Genomic DNA, 19,595 nt, shown 5'->3' on the forward strand with positions numbered 1-19,595 from the left:
TGAAATTACACATGAGCTGACGCACTGTTTCCAAGAGGATGCGCATGTGCCTGCCAATCATGTCTACTTTAGGCTGCATAGGCTTTGGATAACAGGTAATAAAGTTGTAAATGACAGCAGCCATGACATGAGTGCACTCGGCAGTGAAAAGTAAAACCAAAAGTATGCACTAAATGATCTAAGTTATCATGTCGCATTTTAGAGTTATGATTAAGACAGGCATTTGATATGTTTTTTTCTGTCGTAGCGAACAAAATGTGTTGGGTGTAAAAAAAGGGTTTGCTGGGTCAGTAGAACTACTCTAGCCTGTATACAGTAATGTTATAGGGAATCTGATAATGACCAAATGTTTCATTTTACTATTGACAAAAAGGTCTAATAATGTTGTCAAAGACAAATGACAAGCATATTTCTCAAACATAATAATTCAACTTTAGAATTATGAATAAATGTATTCTGATTAGGGCGACGCAGTAGCACAGTACGTAGTGCTGTCGCCTCACAGCAAAAAGGTCGCTGGTTCGAGCCTCGGCTGGGTCAGTTGCCGTTTCTGTGTGGAGTTTGCATGTTCTCCCTGCGTTCGCGTGGGTTTTCTCCATGTGCTCCGGTTTCCCCCACAGTCCAAAGATATGCGGTACAGGTGAATTGAGTAGGCTAAATTGTCCATAGTGTATAAGTGTGAATGCATAAGTGTGTGGATGTTTCCCAGGGATGCGTTGCGGCTGGAAGGGCATACGCTGCGTAAAACATGTGCTGGATAAATTGGTGGTTCATTCCGCTGTGGCGACCCCGGATCAATAAAGGGACTAAGCCGAAAAGAAAATGAATGAATGAATGTATTCTGATTAGGGCTGCAACAACGAATCGATTAAATTAATCAAAATCAATTACTAAGAGCGTTGGCATAATTGACTAATGTTGCGCGATGCAGTGACGTTGGATTTTTAAAACAACTTTAGTTGAGCGTGGAGCGGAGTAAACACACTTTGCCTCTTTCGCACACGGAAGCCAGAGTTTGGTGCCTCATAGACAGGATGGAGCAAAAAAACAAGCAGAGATAATGTTAGTGAAAAGATACATGACGAGGAAGGGAGCAACAGCAGGGTAAATCACAACAGAATCCAGCTTTTGTTAAATTTTGAAGTGAGGAACGTAATGTCCCTGGTGCTGGTGTTTACTTCTTATTAAGCATGGCGTGAAAAATTCTCACTGAGTTTTGGCGCTTTGGCTGGCACAAAGCCAGAGAAAGACGTGTCATATTATCACAGTTATGCAGAGTTTTTAACCCCCCAATGCTTATTTTATGTTTTAGACATGTAAATACACACAAGTACTAGTAAAACAATACATTTAGAGTTTTTAAAACACACAAGAAAGTCTATGGAAGTCTTTCTTGTCTTTCTAACAATCCATTCAAATACAATTTGCCGATGTGTATTATTCATATCAGATACACACAGTGAAAGTAACAATAAAGTTCAATCTATTCTTCTCCCAGCTGGCCAGCCACTTGCTTGCATGCATTTTGGGAGAAACTGGTGAATTACACGTTGAATCCTGCGTGTTTTGCTTTTCTGAAAGAGGGCGCAAGTAAACATGGCCATCCCCATCTCACGTCATAGATCACGATCAAGATCATTTATATGTCTTTGTAAACAACAAAAACACTCACTTACACATTTTTGTGAATAGGAATAACAGGTAGTTAATGACATGATGAGAAAGCGTGTGAATATTTTGTATTAAAATGAAAAAGCATAATAAAAGGGATACATCTGTCATACAGAGCTATTGTGGCTGCCGTGTGTCACATGACAAACAAGATGCGTTGCCACGGAAACAATAAGAGTGAATGTTCTAAAATAATAATCGCCTGACAAAACTCACTCCCGGGGCCAGATAGAATGGTTTAAACTCACCAGTGAAAGGGTTAATAACAGAAGTATAGCAGCAGTGGTATAGTTACTTTGCATTTTGCATCGCAAGACTAAAGACATGTTTTTATTCACTCGCCTTTTTTTTTGGTCATTTATTTTTCCATCTGTTGTCATAGCTACATTGCAAAAAAAGCTTACTTTTGTCTTGTTTCCGGTCCAAACATCTAAAAAATCTTAAATTAAGACTAGACAAGAAAAATGACATGAGAAAATTAACTGATTCTTAAAACTTTTGTTCGAGATTACATCTCATTAAGATTATTTTCTTACAGCATTGGCAAATAATTTTGCTTTTTAAGCAAAATTTTAAGCAAACAAAATAATTTTAAGCAAACAATTACTTAATTTTGAGGCGTTTTTTTTCAGAAAACAAAACAACATTTCTTATGCTACTTCATCTTTCTAGTATGTCTCTTGATTTAAGTTTTTTTATATATTTGGATTGAAACAGGACAATATTTTTTGTTTTTAATTTAATTTTTAATTAAATTTTATTATTATTATTATTATTATTATTATTATTATTATTATTATTATTATTATTATTATTATTATTATTATTATTAGAACAGCTCAGGGATGTTCAAGGACAACATGTTTGTGCACTTCATAAAGATTTTAGTTCTGTTTTTGAATAAAGGGTTGGAAATAATTGCTTTTCTTTTAAAATCCTATTCCTAAAAGAAAAATAATCGACTTATTAATCGATTATTAAAATAATTGTCAGTTGCAGCCCTAATTCTGATGCTATCACTTTACTGTGAACGAAAAACCAGGACATATTTAAAGTCCACCATTCCAAGTTCAATTCAAAATTTTGCATTTTAACCCACAGTAGACCTACACAGGCCTAATATTATTATTGTTGTTTTAACATATGTTTGAGAATTAACAATAGTAATAGTCTCCTCATATTAACCTTTATTTTACATCTACAGAATTGTGAGAAAATTGCGATCTTGATTTTAAGCAAAATAAATCGTGATTCTCTTTTTAACCAGAATCGTGCAGCCCTAATAGGAACAGACAAGTATTTTAATATAGAACAAGATCAGATTCTTAACAGTGCAGACGCAGATCTCAAGATGCCATCTGGCTGTCCCAGGTGTGGTAAAGTGCAGCAGTGTACGCTTTGTTTAGACCGCAGTAAATCTTCTACAGTACAACAGCCTAAACTGAACTGGGTTTGCATGGGGTAATGGATTGGCCATGCGTTGGATAACGTCTGCTGGCCACACTTCTTATAGGACCTCTTTGTCCCTCATACGATGACAAACAAGTGGAACGTGTGAGGGGGGACAAAACCACACACACATAGAGTCTCAAAAGAGGCCCCTCTGCCTGTGATAAAGGTCTTTCATGGCTAATTTAAGCAGCCCGACTTTCCACCTCAATAACATCTAAGCATCTATTAGCAGCAAAACCCCTCTGTTGCAGCTCCCGCTGAGCTCGACTCATTGACTATATGATTAGGTCATATCGTTCTCATCTGTCTCTGTGAACAATGAAACAACAGCCGAGAGCATGAAGAGCCAAAAACGGCCATCTGAAGTCTCATTACTGACTCTCCAACAAACTGTAAATCATGTTGCTGGGTGATTACAACGGTGTCTGAATGAGAATAAAGGTTATAGAGGCCAAAATCTTAAAACTAAGCTCAAAAAATATTCTCTGGAAGGGCAAAAGTGTCAGCTGTTAAATAGACATTAGATGTTATTCATAATCCATAAATTTTAATGTACGCTCTTAAAGATCAATGTTCTTTATCTGCGTTAATGCCTTCATGAAGACTTTTTTACATCCATGGAAACTTTTTGATGAACAAAAGTTTAGTTATAGTGGAAAAGTGCTCTTTTTGTTATTAAATGGCTCTTTTGAAAACCCCCCAAAAAACAAGTGATCTAATAAACACTCAAAAAAAAAAAAAAACATTTTATTTTGCTTGTTCAAACTTCTTAATTAAAATGAGCTGAAACAACACAATTCTTGAGATTTCATTGGGACAACTTAATTTTTTTATGTTCAGTTCACATAAATTTGTTAATATTGTTAACTTAATCAGTTTGTGTTGGGCCAACATGAATGAATTATGTGGAACCCTGCATTTTTTACAGTAAATGAAAATTTAATCCGAAATGAAATCATGTCTTCATTTGCTCACTCAATTCAATTTATTTTTATTTATAGGGTGCTTTTTACAATGTAGATTGTGTCAAAGCAGCTTAACATAAATCAAGTCAAGTCAAGTCGAGCTTTATTGTCATTCTGCTACATGTGTGAACATACAGAGGAACGAATTGTCATGTCTCGCAGGACAACGGTGCTACGTGAATGAATCAAATACAAACACAACACTGGACATAAGAGCTATTCTAAAAACCCTATAACTAGGGCCAGACGGAATCTGCCGACGTTTTTTGCTATTTCTGCGGAGAATTTTGGTAGAAATCTGCGGATTTCTGCTGAATTATTTTGGGGGTATCGTAACTAAAACCTTAATATGTGAAATAAAAAATAGTATCTTTTAAACTTTTATTTAATGTTTAAAATGCAAATTCAATTAGATTCACTTTATTTGGTAAACAAAGCAAGTCTCTCAAATAATATATCTACTAAAAGACAGAAAATATTACTGTACAAAGTGCATTGTACATAAATCAGGTGAACATTTTCATATTAGTCAATAATTTTACTGTAAATAATAAAATTTTTTTTGAATAAATATATATTTACACACATTTACTCAAGTAAATAAACAGAATTAATGATGGGCTAAAAATCTACGGAATTCTGTGGAAATCTGTGGAAAATCTGCAGAATTCTGCGTGCGCAGATGCAGTGTGGGCCTGCCTATAACTAACATATACTATAAGATACATTAAATTTTACACATAAGACAGGCTTTACAAGTATTTTTACATGAAACTGAACACAGGATATCGTGCAGTATATTGTGCATAAGGTGAATATTGTGCAAAAAAGGTAATTTATGTTTAATATTGTGCAAAAGAGTTATTTAAGGTTGAGGCAAGCAGTGCAACATGATTGTGGTACATTTACAGTAAACATCGTTTTCCTTATTGAGTCCTTGTGAGATGGAGTTTAAATAAAGTGTCAGGTGCATAAGAGAGAAGAGTGTTTCTACAGTGTTTCTGTGGTTTGTCAAGCCCACTCACCTGTATGAAGCCCAATTTGACATGCAGTGTTTCTATGAGACATGGAATGATTACGAAATGAAGAAAAGAAAAGAAAACGCCATAAATTATATCAATTTGTGTAACATTAATGCAAGCCAGGCAGGCCGCAAAAGAGTAGCGGTAGAATGCTGGTGTAGTTCTAGTCATTTAAAACGGATTCAGTTCCGTTTAGTATATAATTGTCACCGTTTGAAGTTAAGTTCAATTAAGTTCAATGTATTGCCATAAGAATTAAGACTTTTTAAAATTAAATCATAGAAATTTCTGTCAGTCAAAATTATAATAGGCCGTGTAGCAATTATTGAATATTATTAATCATTGTTTTTTATTATTATTATTATTATATTATGTTTATTTTTTAACCCATAACTCTGACATTTAAAAAACACTTATCCTATGAACACTAAGTGGCAATTAGCAAAAATTGTGCTGGTAAAATCATGGAGGTCATGACACACCAAGCTTGGTTTGAATATGATAAAGCAATAAATAGATTTTTACACAACAGCCTCAGATGATTGGAAGATGTATGTCCATGCACACATCACGAGGAAGTTTGTGCAAATTGTTCAGAAGACAAATTCCAAAATTAATCTAGATTAATCTAGATTAAAATGGCTCATTTGAATTCTGCCGAAGGCATTCAGAATATGTGTGCTACCCAAATAATAAATCTTTGAGAACGGTTTTCTCGAGCCAGGTGGCGCATTAGAGCAGGGGCTCATTTCCAAATTTTATCACAAACTGCTTGAGAAACTATTCTACTATGATAATTGGTGATGAAAATAAATTATGTTCAATAAGATGTACTTGTGTTTACTAAGTGTTTACTGTGTGTTTATTCAGTTAAACATAAATGTTGAACTGTAGGCCTACATAAGCTCCAAACAGCGATTTCATACTTGCTTTTGGTGTACATACACAAAATGCTGCTTCTCAATGCCAAGTTCACAGAGCCCTGATGGTGTGTCAAACATTGAGTATGTTTACATGGGCAACAATAATTTAATGCGATTTTAATATGATTAAAACAATACTCTGATTAAGAGTAAACAGCAATTTTTGATTACCTTAATGCAACTAAAGTCCTAACTGAACTAAACAGTAAACACTGCAATCAAACTATTACGGTCATGTAGGACTTTTCGCCATATTTTCTGACAAGATCCAAGACACAGGCGGCTGTCAGTAAAGGACCACATACAAAACACACACACAAAAACCGCACAAACATGCACACACACACTGCAAAATGCGTACGTTTTTTTTCTTTACGTTTGGCGAGTGTTATTACATTCTATAACACTCTCACCAGTCCTTACTCCTTATTTGCGTCTTATACCCCAGTTTGTCACGGCGTATGAATGAAATGTTCATGAGTTTAAGTGAAACTGCCGGGCTGCAGTTAAAGTCAGGCATCCTGCTACGTAATTTGATTCAGAAGGGCACTTGTTTGTCAGACGGCTCACCGGTCAGGTATACATCCGCGCTAAAATATCAAGGTGAAAGTCATCATAGCTTGCGTAGAATAGACCCAGCTCCCAACCCAACTTTGAGAATAGATTAACGGCAATATTTTTTATTGCGCAATAAGAGTTTCGTGTTAACGCAGCACGTTAACGGCAATAACGGCCCAGCACTAATGTATATATATGAGCTGGCCTCAGTTACACTAACCCCCCTAAAACTCACTCCCATCCGTGTCACGGCACCAAATGTAAAACTGTCTGTCCCACACCAACCAGTCCGCTCCGAGCTGAGATCAAACCGGCGACTCTCTGCATGGGAGTTGGTTGCTCTAACAAGGAGGCTAAAGACCATGGCCCCTAGTGTCCGTCACTGGAGCCCCTTTTAGAGGTCAGAGGAGTGAAGTTTACCAGCACAGCACTTCTCTAGCTGGCCTCCATTATACTCAATCCCCTAAACCTCACTCCCATCCGGGTCACGGCACCAATGTAACCCCGCCAGTCCTACACCAACCAATCCGCTCCAAGCTGGGATCGAACCGAAACTCTCCACATGTGAGTTGGTTGCTCTAACAAGGAGGCTAAAGACCATGGCCTCTAACATCTGTCACTAGAGGCCCTTTAGAGGTCAGAGGAGTGAGGTTTACCTGCACAGCACTTTACTAGCTGGCCTCCGTCACACTCACCGCCTTAAAACTCACTCCCCTATCTGGGTCACGGCACTAATGTAACCTTGCCGATCCCACACCAACCAACTCGCTTCGAGCTGGGATCGAACCGGCAAATCTCCACATGAGAGTTGGTTGGTCTAACAAGACCATGGCCTCTAGCATCTATCACTAGAGCACCTTTTAGAGGTCAGAGGAGTGAGGTTTACCTGCACAGCACTTCACTAGCTGGCCTCCGTTACATGGACATGGCTTGTTTTTTCTACTGCAAGCTGAATGGATGTAGTAAAGAGGCATTTCATTCAGAAACATGGGGAAAGGGGTTTGGGGAGGGTTATTACAACCTAACAGACACCTCCTCCTCACCATTTCTGTTTGTTGTCAAAACTGAGAGTTGGAGCAGCGTGGTTAAATATGTTAACAAAGATATGCACAATCTGACTTAAAAAAAACAGGAAGTGCAATTTCAGATTTCAATGAATGATTAGAAGGGCAAACATTTTTTTTAATGACATGCACAGATGAATTGTTCATGACAAAACTAGCAATGTGAGCTAAAAAAAAAATCATATGGTTAGTTTTGATTTCTTGAGGCCTTTAAAAGCTTAAGGTTTTCATGACAGAATCTAAATTGTCTTAAGCCAATGATCCAGTGGGGGGAAAATGTCAGCCCTTACAGTTCAAAATGCATTAGCATAAACATGAATGCAACTTTAGACAGCTGGGTGTGTAAAACATTCAAAACCATAAACCAAAACTGGTATATGTGTGCCAAATATGACTACTTTTACCATATATTGATTCAGGCTATCACAGAATTCAAAAGCAGAAGAAACCAACAAATAATGACTAACGTTGAATGACCCATAACAGAATAAATTATTAGTCAGTTAAAGCTTATTTATTAGTTCAAAAACAGTCATCTGGCACATGGCCACATATGACACAAGTCATCTCCCAATTGAGACTCTCTATTTACATCCAACTGAATATGTCATAAATCAAAATAGATCCTACACAGAAGTCACCAGCGTGTGCCTTTGACTTTATGCATATGAGCGTATCTCATTATTACACTGCTGCCCTCTCACTTTCATTGCAGGACACCATATTAAACAACAACTCCTCTGGGAACTCCTAGACACTTAAATCCACATTCATAATTTAAAGAAGTGCATTCAACGTGCTGTCTGTGGCCCCTGTCCCAAAGGGCCACAGCCGTAGACTGGCCGACCTTTGCTTCCTGGCACTCTTGCAAATGTGCCAGTCCATTGTCCACAACTACGACCGGTTTTTACATATTGATTGCATTGATCCCTTCACTAAGCACTTACAAAGAGCATCCGAAGGATCAATACAGTGCCTTCTGCTGTCGCACTGCCAAATCAAACTTCACCCCAAAACAGCATCTTGTTAGGGTGCAATGAAATTAATACTTGCAAGAGATGTAGTGTGATAAAAGCCATGCTAATGCTTCGAAAAAGCCTGAAGATTAGCATTTGCAAGGCTATGTTAACGTTTCCTGCTAACAACACAACTCCTCCAACCTTGGTGTTTTGGACGAAGGGGGTGCAGAGTTGGGATAGAATTTCAAGGCCAGATTGATTATCTGAAAGTCTGCCTTCTTTGTTCTGGTCCCCGCGGTGCTGAATTTGCGCTTCACGTGAAAGTACACAGATGCAGAAACTTGGGTAAGGAGCAATCGCTGTGTAGTGCTTTTTATGACGTTTTGAGTTTGCTGTTAGATATTTTTATCATTTTCGGATTCAGTTTATGACGACTTTAAAATAAGAGTTTAAAACAATTGTTTGGGGACAGTGAAAAGTCACAAAAAGTCGTCCAAACGCAGACTTAGCAAAACCAAAAAAAGTGCTGAATCGAAGATGCAATGTACCAAAGACATTAAAAAACAGCTAAAACCTACATGAAGTGATCGTTTTTATTAACTTCTGTCTTGATTTTAAAGATAAATGCACTTGAGCAGGATGACTGCATAACATCTTAAGATCAATTGAAGAAAATTTTATTTAGATAAAGCCGGAAACTAAATAAATGCTAGGCTGAATGATGCAGCAGTACAGGGAAGAACGTGTTTTCAGTCGTTTCAGTGTATATGATTAACTTTCAACCTAGGACTAGGGCTGCACAATATTGAAAAAAAATAACATTGTGATATTTTGTTGTTCTGCTATATTGATTGCGATTTGAATACAATTCCACCGAATTACTTCAATATCTCTATTTGTAAAGAATTTATAATTTTAGATTAATGTAAAATGAAAATGTAAAATAATTCTGCATAGTCTTAATCGTAATTAAACATTACAAACTGAATAATTTCTTAAGCCTGAATGATTTTGAAATCCTCATACAGTAACAGGACTAAAAAAAAAACACATGCAAATGATCAATATAGCCCAGACTCAACATTGCATGTCCTGTGATGCGACTATTGCAAATGATCACATTGCGATATCGATGCTGAGACGATATATTGTGGAGCCCTAGTGGGTATAGTGGAAGACTAGGAGACACCCACTAAAATATCTTTGGGAGTAATGATACTTTGAAGATTTAATATCATGTAAAACACAGATACAAAATACTAATTGATTGTCATTTTATGTCTATCCTTCACTATTATTCTTCAAAACACTGCATGTTGTATAAAAATGTATAAAAAATGTGTGTTATCACTAATTATTTTACATTCATTTTAATACAAAACATTGACTTGATATGTAGCATTAATTTACCAATATTAACATTTTATTTTCTCCAAAGTTATTTAAAGTTAGACATGATTTAAGAATTTTGGGGTGTCACAGTGGCGCAGTAGGTAGTACAATCACCTCACAGGTTGCTGGTTCGAGCCTCGGCTGGGTCAGTTGGCATTTCTGTGTGAAGTTTGCATGTTCTCCCTGTGTTGGTGTGGGTTTCCTCCAGGTGGTCCGGTTTCTCCCACAAGTCCAAAGACATGCCGTATAGGTGAAGCTGAAAGGGCATCCGCTGTGCAATACATATTCTGGATAACTTGGTAGTTCATTCTGCTGTGACAACCCCTGATTAATAAATTGACTTAGTCGAAAAGAAAATGAATGAATGAATGAATGAATGAATGAATGAATGAATGAATGAATGAATGAATTAAAATCCTTTGGTAAATTTTATTTGACAAATTTGACAACCCAAAAAAATTAAATATGGATGTAATTTCTTTGTAATTATAAAATTTGCTATGAAACTCCGAGAAAATAAATTCTCTAAAAACATTTTTCAATAAATTAAACAATTTTTTTAGAACTATTTTCTCTAAATATTCTCTGACTATTTTTAAGCAATTTTAGATAATATGCAGTTTTCTACTTTACTTATTCTTCACATATGAGCGAGCCCTGCCATTGGTATCTTTTTGCCTCGGGACTTCCGGTCTCATTCTCTTCCATTGATTTTTAGATCCATAGATTTTTTAAAATGGCTCATTACCACTGCTGGATGTTGCAAACTGATATTTTCTTGTTATATTATTCTACCTTTCATGTATAGTCATGAACACACTTGTTTATAGAGCAAGTAGTTTGACCCGTTTGTTTTTCCTAGTCATTTCTTCCATGCAGGCAACTGAATCTGAAGTTCAAAAACAAACAAAAAAAGAGCGCACGTCTGCATTGAAAAATAAGGTCAATAAACAATGCATTGCTATGCTAAGTACTTAAATTGCACTTTAAAGATAATTTTCTTAATATTTAGTTAGTTTTTTAATCCTTGGGTTCCAAATGTCAAATAATTTCTGCCAAAAGATTCTAATTTCCTAAAAAAAATTCTAATTAACAATACTCTCATTGAAATATTAGTTATTCAATTTTTTGAATAGCAATTTCTGACTGATTTTGTGTTGCAGGATCACATGCAAACAACCCTAACTCTCAAACGCCACTTGTATTTGACTATTCCAGTAAGCATCAACTGGCTAATTTAAACATATGGTAAGCTGCTTTTGAGGGCTACTAAAATATGCACTTGCCTTAGTGTTTTAATGTTGCTTTTACAAACACTTGCACAAAAAAAAGACACCTTCTCACACTCAACACTCTACTTCTTCAGAGCTAGTTATGGAGTCATTAATTTTATGGTGTAAATGTAGCACTCAGCCTAAATAAATGTTCGAGCTCACTGAACCTCACACAAAACAAGCACACTTCAGTGGACAAAGACACAGACGGAGGGAGGGAGAATCCAGCTCTTCTTTCTTTTCCTAGAGGGGTGTTTGTTCAGAGTGGGTGCAGGGTTGAAAAAAGAGGAGGGAGGACGGCAAACAGAGCCAACTGGGAGAAGTGTGAGTGTGTGTGTGTGTGTGTGTGCGCGTGTGTGTGTGTGTATGTGTGTGTGTGTGTGTGCATGTTGTGTGTGTGTGTGTGTGTGTGTGTGTGTGTGTGTGTGTGTGTGTGTTGTATTCTTTACTTTGCGCCCACAAGATCAAAATTCTGTGTAATTTATGAGCGGTTTTCCTCATGGGGACCAAATACATAAATAAATGTCCCCACAAGGTCAAAATTTACAGGTATTGCAATACTTGTGGGGACATTTGGTCCACAAAGTAAAGAATACAAAGCACACACACATTTCTAACAAGTTTCTTCATGGGGAACCAAAATATGTCCCTACAAGGTCAAAATCTACTGGTGTTGCTACTTGTGGGGACCAAAGATTTGGTATATTACTTGTAATGTCTGGCATTCCTGGCAAATAAAAAAAAATACTGGTATTGCTATACTTGTGGGGACCAAATATCTGGTAAATTACTTGTAATGTCTGGTATTCCTGGTAAACTAAAAATTACTGGTATTGCTATACTTGTGGGGACATTTGGTCTATAAGGAATACAAAGCACACACACATTTCTCCCAACTTTCCTCATGGGGACCCCAAAAATATACCTTCAAGATCAAAATTTACTGGTATTGCTATACTTGTGGGGACCAATATTTGGAATATGTCTGGTATTCCTGGTAAATCAAAAATTACTGGTATAGCTATACTTGTGGGGACCAAATATCTGGTATATTACTTGTAATGTCTGGTATTCCTGGTAAATTAAAAAATACTGGTATTGCTATACTTGTGTGGACCAAATGTCTGGTATATTACTTTTAATGTCTAGTATTCCTGGTAAATCAAACATTTCTGGTACTGCTATACTTGTGGGGACCAATGTCCCCACAAGTATAGCAATACCAGTAAATGTTGACCTTGCGAGGACATTTATATATGTATTTGGTCCCTATCATTAAAATAGCTCAAACATTACACATAATGAAGTATTTTGAAAATGAAAATGTAGATTGTTCCCTGAGAGGACTGGGTTTTAGGGTATAGTGGGGGTAGAGGAATAGATAATGTATATTGTACAGTATAAAAATCCATACACATTATAAGGGAAATCCCCATAAAGATAGCTGCACAAGTGTGAGTGTGGGTGGATATGTATGTGTAAGTAAAAAAAAACAGTAAAAGATAACCAACACAAATATGAGTCAGTCTCAAAAGCTACTCAATGTTGTGCTTTTGTCTGTGTATTCTGATTCTGGAGGTGTTTAGCTGAATGGTTTGTTGTAGGTTAGAGAAAGAGCGGGAGTGAAAGTGACTGACAGAGCGGGGGTTGGAGCTCATTGTGAGCAGCAGTGAGTTAATCTCTTTAGCGGCACACGTCTTATGTAAAGAGGTGTAATGGTCTCTGCCCCTTCTTGTCCCCGAGGGACTTTGGGAGGACACCAGGGTCCCGTATCCCAGCAACATTTACATGTCGGTTATTCCAAAAAAAGATTTGGAGGGGGAAAAAAACTCTGAATGGTAATAAGATCCGCCCCCTTTGCATGGTAGACTCTTGTCTACATCGCAGTCTACAGAGTATTCAGTGGTTCAGCCAAGGACAAACACATTTTGACTCATCGCAGAGAGGAAATGCCAAGGAGATTCGATTCTGATTTGACAAATGCTGCACATGTGGATTTATTTGTTCAGAGAGTAAGTGTCATTTTGGTTATTCTGGGTTGCTTTTTAACTTGAATGTAAAATATGTGACTTTGGGGCACCAGATGAATATTAAGAGAGTCAAACTGAGATTGCTTACCTGCAGCACATGGTACTGTATGCGCCTGTCAAAGCACTTGATTTCAATGGATTGTTTTAATAAACAAATAATCTATTGAAACCACAACAGTATTAGCTGATGTTAATTTTAAATACTCAGCCTACAATATGAAAAGTGCAAACTCATCACAAAAACATTCTCCATCAGTAGATTGTCAACAACAATGTGCTAGTTCCAGTGATTTATGGGAGTTGAATTAAATGGGTTTAATTTATGACAGCGTGTCGTGATGGGACATGTTAAATGATAATGATGTCAAGCAGCGTGATTTACTCGCAGCGCTAGTTTTGAAGAAGTGCATTAGGATTACATCATTGGTTGGCATGCTTTGAGCACAAAATATGTGAGACTCTCTTAAACAAAGACGCTGATGAGATCGCTTTTCATTGGGCTGCCTGAAGCCATTAAGTCTTTCTGACGAAAGAGATACGTTTACGAGAATGCTAAAGTAGTTTCTAATAACCTTATTTAAAATCCCTGCGTGTACAAAATATAGCCACATGAATGATGATTGAGGTGTTTGGAGTATCATCTTTCTGGCAGTGCTAACGGAGTACAGACATTTAAATGTTAACTAATGGAGCTATTAGGAAATGGCAGAGCATTTGTGGTTTTCTTTAAAATAATAAAGGCAGCTGTGGTGTGGCAAAGAAAAACAATAGCAAATAAAAAGATACACTTTCTTTGGATTGCATGAATTCATAATGTAGTAATAATAATTAAGAAACAGCTGGCATATTTACCTTTAGAATATTAGCCATCCCAATTAGGCCAGTTATACAAAGCCACTACGTGTGACGATTGTGGCAGGTCTTTTGTTCGTAAAGCCCCTTTCTATCTGCTCTAAAGACAGATGGAAGGCATGATGTGTTGATTATGGATGTGTAATATATGCTTTAGGCACATATAAATCATAAAAGAAGGTTGATTAGCTGGTGACAGAGTGGTGGTACGGTTGAACTGCCATTAGGTCAGAGTGGCAGGACCCTTCTCCCTAGTGGCCCTCCATGATAAGAATATTAGGGCCAGTTTATTACAATTCTGGGTTACTTCAATCCAAATTTAAGCAAAATATTGACAATTTTTAATTAGAGCTTAAACTATTACCAAAATTTGGATTGAAATCCAGCATTTACACTCTGAAAATAATTTTCCTTCCTAGAGTTTTTGTCTTGTTTCTAAACAATCTTAAATCAAGCTGCAGTTTCTAGCTAAATTATTTACCAATTAGGTATACAAAATAATCTGTCAACGAGGTATGCAAAATAATCTAAAAATATGATTATTTTTTTACCCCGTTGGCTGATTGTTTTGCTTTTATTAAGGAAAACTGACTTAATTTTAACATTTTTAAAAGACAATTTTTTGTCAAGAAAATTCTGTGTTTTATAATTGACTTCAATTATTTTAATTTGATGGCTTTAATTTTCAGTGCTTGTTTGATATTAGAAATGACCAAGATAAAGTAAAAACACAAATTATGTTAGCATGCACAGTTATAATGACTCTGATGACATTGGTGGCGCGCGAAATTCACATGGAGGGCAGGAAGTAAAAATCTGAATGGGAGACATATAGGAAATTCCGTATTTTTACGATTTATACCATATTTTAAAGGAGATATAAATAGAAAATAACCACATATGTTGGGCATGATGCTTATAATGAAGAGGGCTGAGTTTTCTACTGAACTAAAATATATTTGCCTGTCATCGAGGCGGTAGATACTTTATAAGATATTACGTTACATAAAAAAAAATACTATAGTAAACACTATAGTGCTTGGAAGCAAACTATAGATAGCTACTTGAATTAAACTGTCTTTTAATTATATTGTTGCTGTGCTACGACACAGCTGTAGTAATAAACAAATTATTCAGTGGGCTTCAGGTTTCTACGCTATAATTATACACCATCACGATGCACCAGAGTTTACACTAGCGTTACAGTATTTATTACAGTTTATCAGGATGCTACAGTACTCGGTAGCATTCATTAACAAAGAGAAGTACACATTATACACTTTACTCTGTGATTGAAAAACATGTTAAGTATAAACTACTTTAGTATTTCCAGATGCAGATATCTTCCAGACATCATGTAATAGCAGATGAAAGCATACAAAAAGTGTGGACGCATACTCTATATTTCCTTTTGTAAGGGGGAAAAGTGCCCCACAATAATAACGTCTAGTTTTGTCGCAAAGGTTGCATTTCTTTTTTGTTCAGTCAATGAACTTACCATCAACAAGACGTTAACGTTACGGTTGTTTATTCCGTCGAAGCGGCAGTAAAAACATGGATTGTTGCAAAACGAGACGGAGATTTCATTGCAGTGATTTCATGGCAGGGTGCGATATTTACATTCTATTTTATTATATTTTGTAAAAGTGTGGTGGTGTTTGTATCTGATTTTTATATAACACATTAACATATTTATACACATAGCTCGGACTGTATATAATCTTTAGGCGCTGTCAAATGAATTATTGTGTTCAAACAAAGCTTGTACACATGGATGTATTGCATACATGTTTATTACATGCAGCCTTTTCTTATTCTCTTTCTTCAAAATAATTGGCAGGTCTTTTGACCTGCTGACCGAGAAACATGAATAGATGTGTGACCTATTAACACTAATTTCACACTAATTCGCAAATGCCTTTGTTTGTCAAAGAGGAGGCTCTTCTTGTTACTTGCTCAGTGCATGCATTCAATGTGGTCTCAATATTGTAAATCAGGATTTGCAGGCCAACTGCCGTTATAGCACTACCCCCACTGAATCCACTGTTGGCAAACAGCCATCAAGATGTACAGTAGTTCCTGTTATTGTAATACCTGTTTGCCAAGCTGATGGACGTTAGGTAAAGTAAACAATAAGACAAATTCTGCACTATGGACTATAGGGCTATGTTTCTTTAACGACAACAGGAGACATCTCACTACATTTTTTTTTTAAATCCATGTTTTACCAGGTTTCCCAGTTGGGAATAAGAATCTCCACACAAGGCTATGAATACATCAGACCTTCCTCCATCATTAAAATTCTGTAATTACACACCTGCCACCACAAAGACCACCACCTGCTTTCTCCAGATGTCACAGGAAACATGGGTAGCGTGAGCAGTTTGATATCAGGCCATAGCCTCCACAGCAAACACTGCAAAGCTTCTGAAAACAAACTCAAAAAGGGGCTTCAGTCTAAGAAAACAGGTCGCAGTTTGGATGGGCTTCTGAAGTATGGCTTCACTCAGGACCATTGCAGCACCAACAACAACTCAAAAGTCAGCTATCATTCAGGCAAAAATGACGACTTCTATTACATCAAGGTCAGCAACAAGCCCCGAGGTGTTCAACATAACATAAATACAACTGAAGACAGTCAAGGAAGAGCAGCTGAGATGGACAATGAGGTGGACAGGAGAGGAGGGCCACCTGAATTAGTTCCGCTGTCTGGAAAACTAGAAAAGGTAACAGAATGTGAGCTAGCCAGAGAGTAAACAAAGCAAATCTTGGGCTACGTGTTTTTAATCAGTATAATAGCAAATCATCTTTTCTGTCTTTATTTGTTGTATTTCTAACTTGTTACAACAAGCATGAAAGTACACAAAGCAAAACGTCTCCTTAGGAAGCATAATCAGCTCACATTAAAGCAGCCAAATTCCAAAGATTGCCCATCCCGAGTTAGTTATCATATAAAATCAAACAACAGTCAAGTATAGTTGATTTTAAGTAATCCCCACCAGACTCTGACACTTTCACTAAGAGCTTAGCGGTGTCTGCTCCATTTAATTAAACCTCCAGATTGACGAGGTAAGAATGCCTTGATCTCTCCAGAGATTCGGTCCAATGGTGGTGTGGCACTTGCAAGCAGGCAAGCACCTCTTTCCCTGAATAGCCTCATTTATGAAGGGTCTAGCTTGGAAAATGAACCCATAAAATGGGAATTTAATGCTAAACCAGCAGGGTAAACATACTACCAAGAGGAAAAGAAAAAAGTCAGGGGGTAATAAGGGTTAAGGGGATTCTTTCCTAAGTAACTGTAAGAGAATTTGTTTAATATGTTTAAACATGGATGGTTTCACTATAACTTGATCTTCATCAATAATAATTTGCATGCAGTGCACTTGAAATGCCAAAAAGTAATCATTTGTCTTTTTTGTCCTCTCTCGATTAGAGCATAGAGCCTGCTTTGATCCGACCCACTGCCTTCAAACCTGTTCTTCCACGAAGCAGCAGCTCCTCTGTGGAAACTCATAACAATTTGAGCACTATCCTGGGCAGGAGAATTAGTCCTATAGATAGACTCAAAGATCTTCAGGACCCTAAGCTGGAGACAAATTCAGGAACTTTCTCTGACTCTGGAAGGAACTCTATGTCCAGCCTGCCCACCCACAGTACCAGTGGCAGCAGCCAGATGGACAACCTAAGCACTTCAACTAACCACATGGCACGCCATGGAGGCCTTGCTCAAAACACAGACACATCTCAGAACCCACAGGGGGGAATAGCAGGGATGAATGGCAACTCTGGATTCAGTTGGATGAATAGTGGGACAAATGGTAACATGTGGGCCAATGGATTTAGCGAAACAAACAGAAATTGTGAGTCCACAAATGGTAACACAAGATCCATTGGAGTCCTCAGTGAAAGTGTGGCAGCTGCGATAAGTTTGAACAGAGAAATAACTGCTGCAGCACTGACAGTTTTATCCACAGAGCCAAAGACCGATTTCACTGGAAATCAAGAGCAGCTTCTGGAACACAGGTTTACCTTTTTAGAGCAAAGCTCAAAAAAACCCTCGCCCTCTGGGGGCTGTGTTCGATCACCAATTTCAATGGATGAATCGCTCATACAGCAACTCGAGCAGAAACTTCTGGAACGTGAATCTGAGTTGGCAGAGTTACAGACAAGCCTTGAGGAAAAAGAGACAGACACATGCCAGCTATTTGAGGAGAAGCAACGCTACTGTGCAGAGGAGATGGAAGGGCTAAAACAACGTTGTTCTACAAAACTTCGTCAAGTGAGTTTCTTACAATATAGACTTTAAATGAGTGTGGAAATTAAATCTTAGAATCAAAATACAGAACACTATTCACCTTTATTAAGTTTATTTGTGTAACCTGCAGGTGTCCCAAAGGGCTGTGAAAGCCCAACAGTTATTGCAGCTTCAGGTGATACAACTTCAGCAGGACAAGGATCGTCTGCAGGAGGAGGTGGACCAGCTCAATCGTGACAGGGACACTGCAGAAAGCAGAATCCGAATCTATGAAAGCCAGAAAAATCTTGTACCCACACTAGAGGAGACTCAGTGGGAGGTAAGTCTGTAAGACCTTGCTGTGGTATAATGACAAATGTGAATACACTGGAACTGAAATGTGTCATGTTTGATAAAGAACTTACTTTAAAAGAGTTGAGCTAATAGGAAAAAAGACCAACTTTATTTGGATGCTCCGCTTTATGCTGGGTTTACATTCACTCTAGCTTACTCCCAGGATGTTCTTCACCTCAAACTAATTTTTATCTCAAGTTATTAGAACTTGTGCAAAAGGCACCATTGATGCGAATTCCACATGTTCGCTGCAAATGCTTCACACATTAGTGACCATTTGTGCTGTTCAGTGGAAAATCACCTACATTTATGCCTTTGAATTGACTGTATGTAATATACATCGATACTCAATTTCCCTTTCGGTGTGAACCCAGTATTAGAATTTCTGTTGACTTTAAGTACATTTTCAATTTTCTATTTATTATACAAACGTCAACAGCCGACTAATAATCTAATCAGATTTAGTTGATATGTACTCGCAAAGATACTGTGAACAGTATGTCTAAATGGACCAAAAATAAAATGAAAGCACACAACATTTATTATTTATTTTTCTCCTAATGTCATTTCCTAAGGTGTGCCAGAAGTCAGGTGAGATTTCTCTGCTAAAGCAACAACTTAGGGACTCTCAGACTGATGCTGGGAATAAGCTCAGTGAGATTGTCACTCTCAAAGCTACTCTGAAAGAGTCCAGATGCAAGATGGAAGAACTGGAACAGAAAATCAAAGAGTGTGAGGAAACTCTTCATGAAAGGAGCGCCGAGGTTGAGGTAAGTTGACTAACTTGCAATTTGATACTGCTTACTGTTCTGTTACGTTTAGCTGATTATGATATACATTTCTAA

General features: G+C 37.2%; 1 protein-coding gene across 3 annotated transcripts in view; it reads left to right on the forward strand.

Annotated features, from left to right (window-relative positions):
- Positions 1 to 19,595, forward strand: part of lzts1 (leucine zipper, putative tumor suppressor 1) — a 46,656-nt gene that overhangs the window by 23,385 nt on the left and 3,676 nt on the right. The window contains exons 2-6 of one of the 3 annotated variants that reach the window (XM_056463267.1): positions 11,170 to 11,254; positions 16,394 to 16,888; positions 17,596 to 18,441; positions 18,548 to 18,736; positions 19,326 to 19,520. In XM_056463267.1, the coding sequence (XP_056319242.1) occupies positions 16,529 to 16,888; positions 17,596 to 18,441; positions 18,548 to 18,736; positions 19,326 to 19,520 (1,590 nt within the window). In that variant the 5' untranslated portion in view covers positions 11,170 to 11,254; positions 16,394 to 16,528. Of the gene's footprint in view, positions 1 to 11,169; positions 11,255 to 13,149; positions 13,293 to 16,393; positions 16,889 to 17,595; positions 18,442 to 18,547; positions 18,737 to 19,325; positions 19,521 to 19,595 lie in introns of those variants that run through there. The other 2 variants (XM_056463266.1, XM_056463265.1) reach the window with 2 other exon arrangements.

This window comes from Danio aesculapii, chromosome 8 (genome assembly GCF_903798145.1).
Source record: "Danio aesculapii chromosome 8, fDanAes4.1, whole genome shotgun sequence".
NCBI lineage: Eukaryota > Metazoa > Chordata > Actinopteri > Cypriniformes > Danionidae > Danio > Danio aesculapii.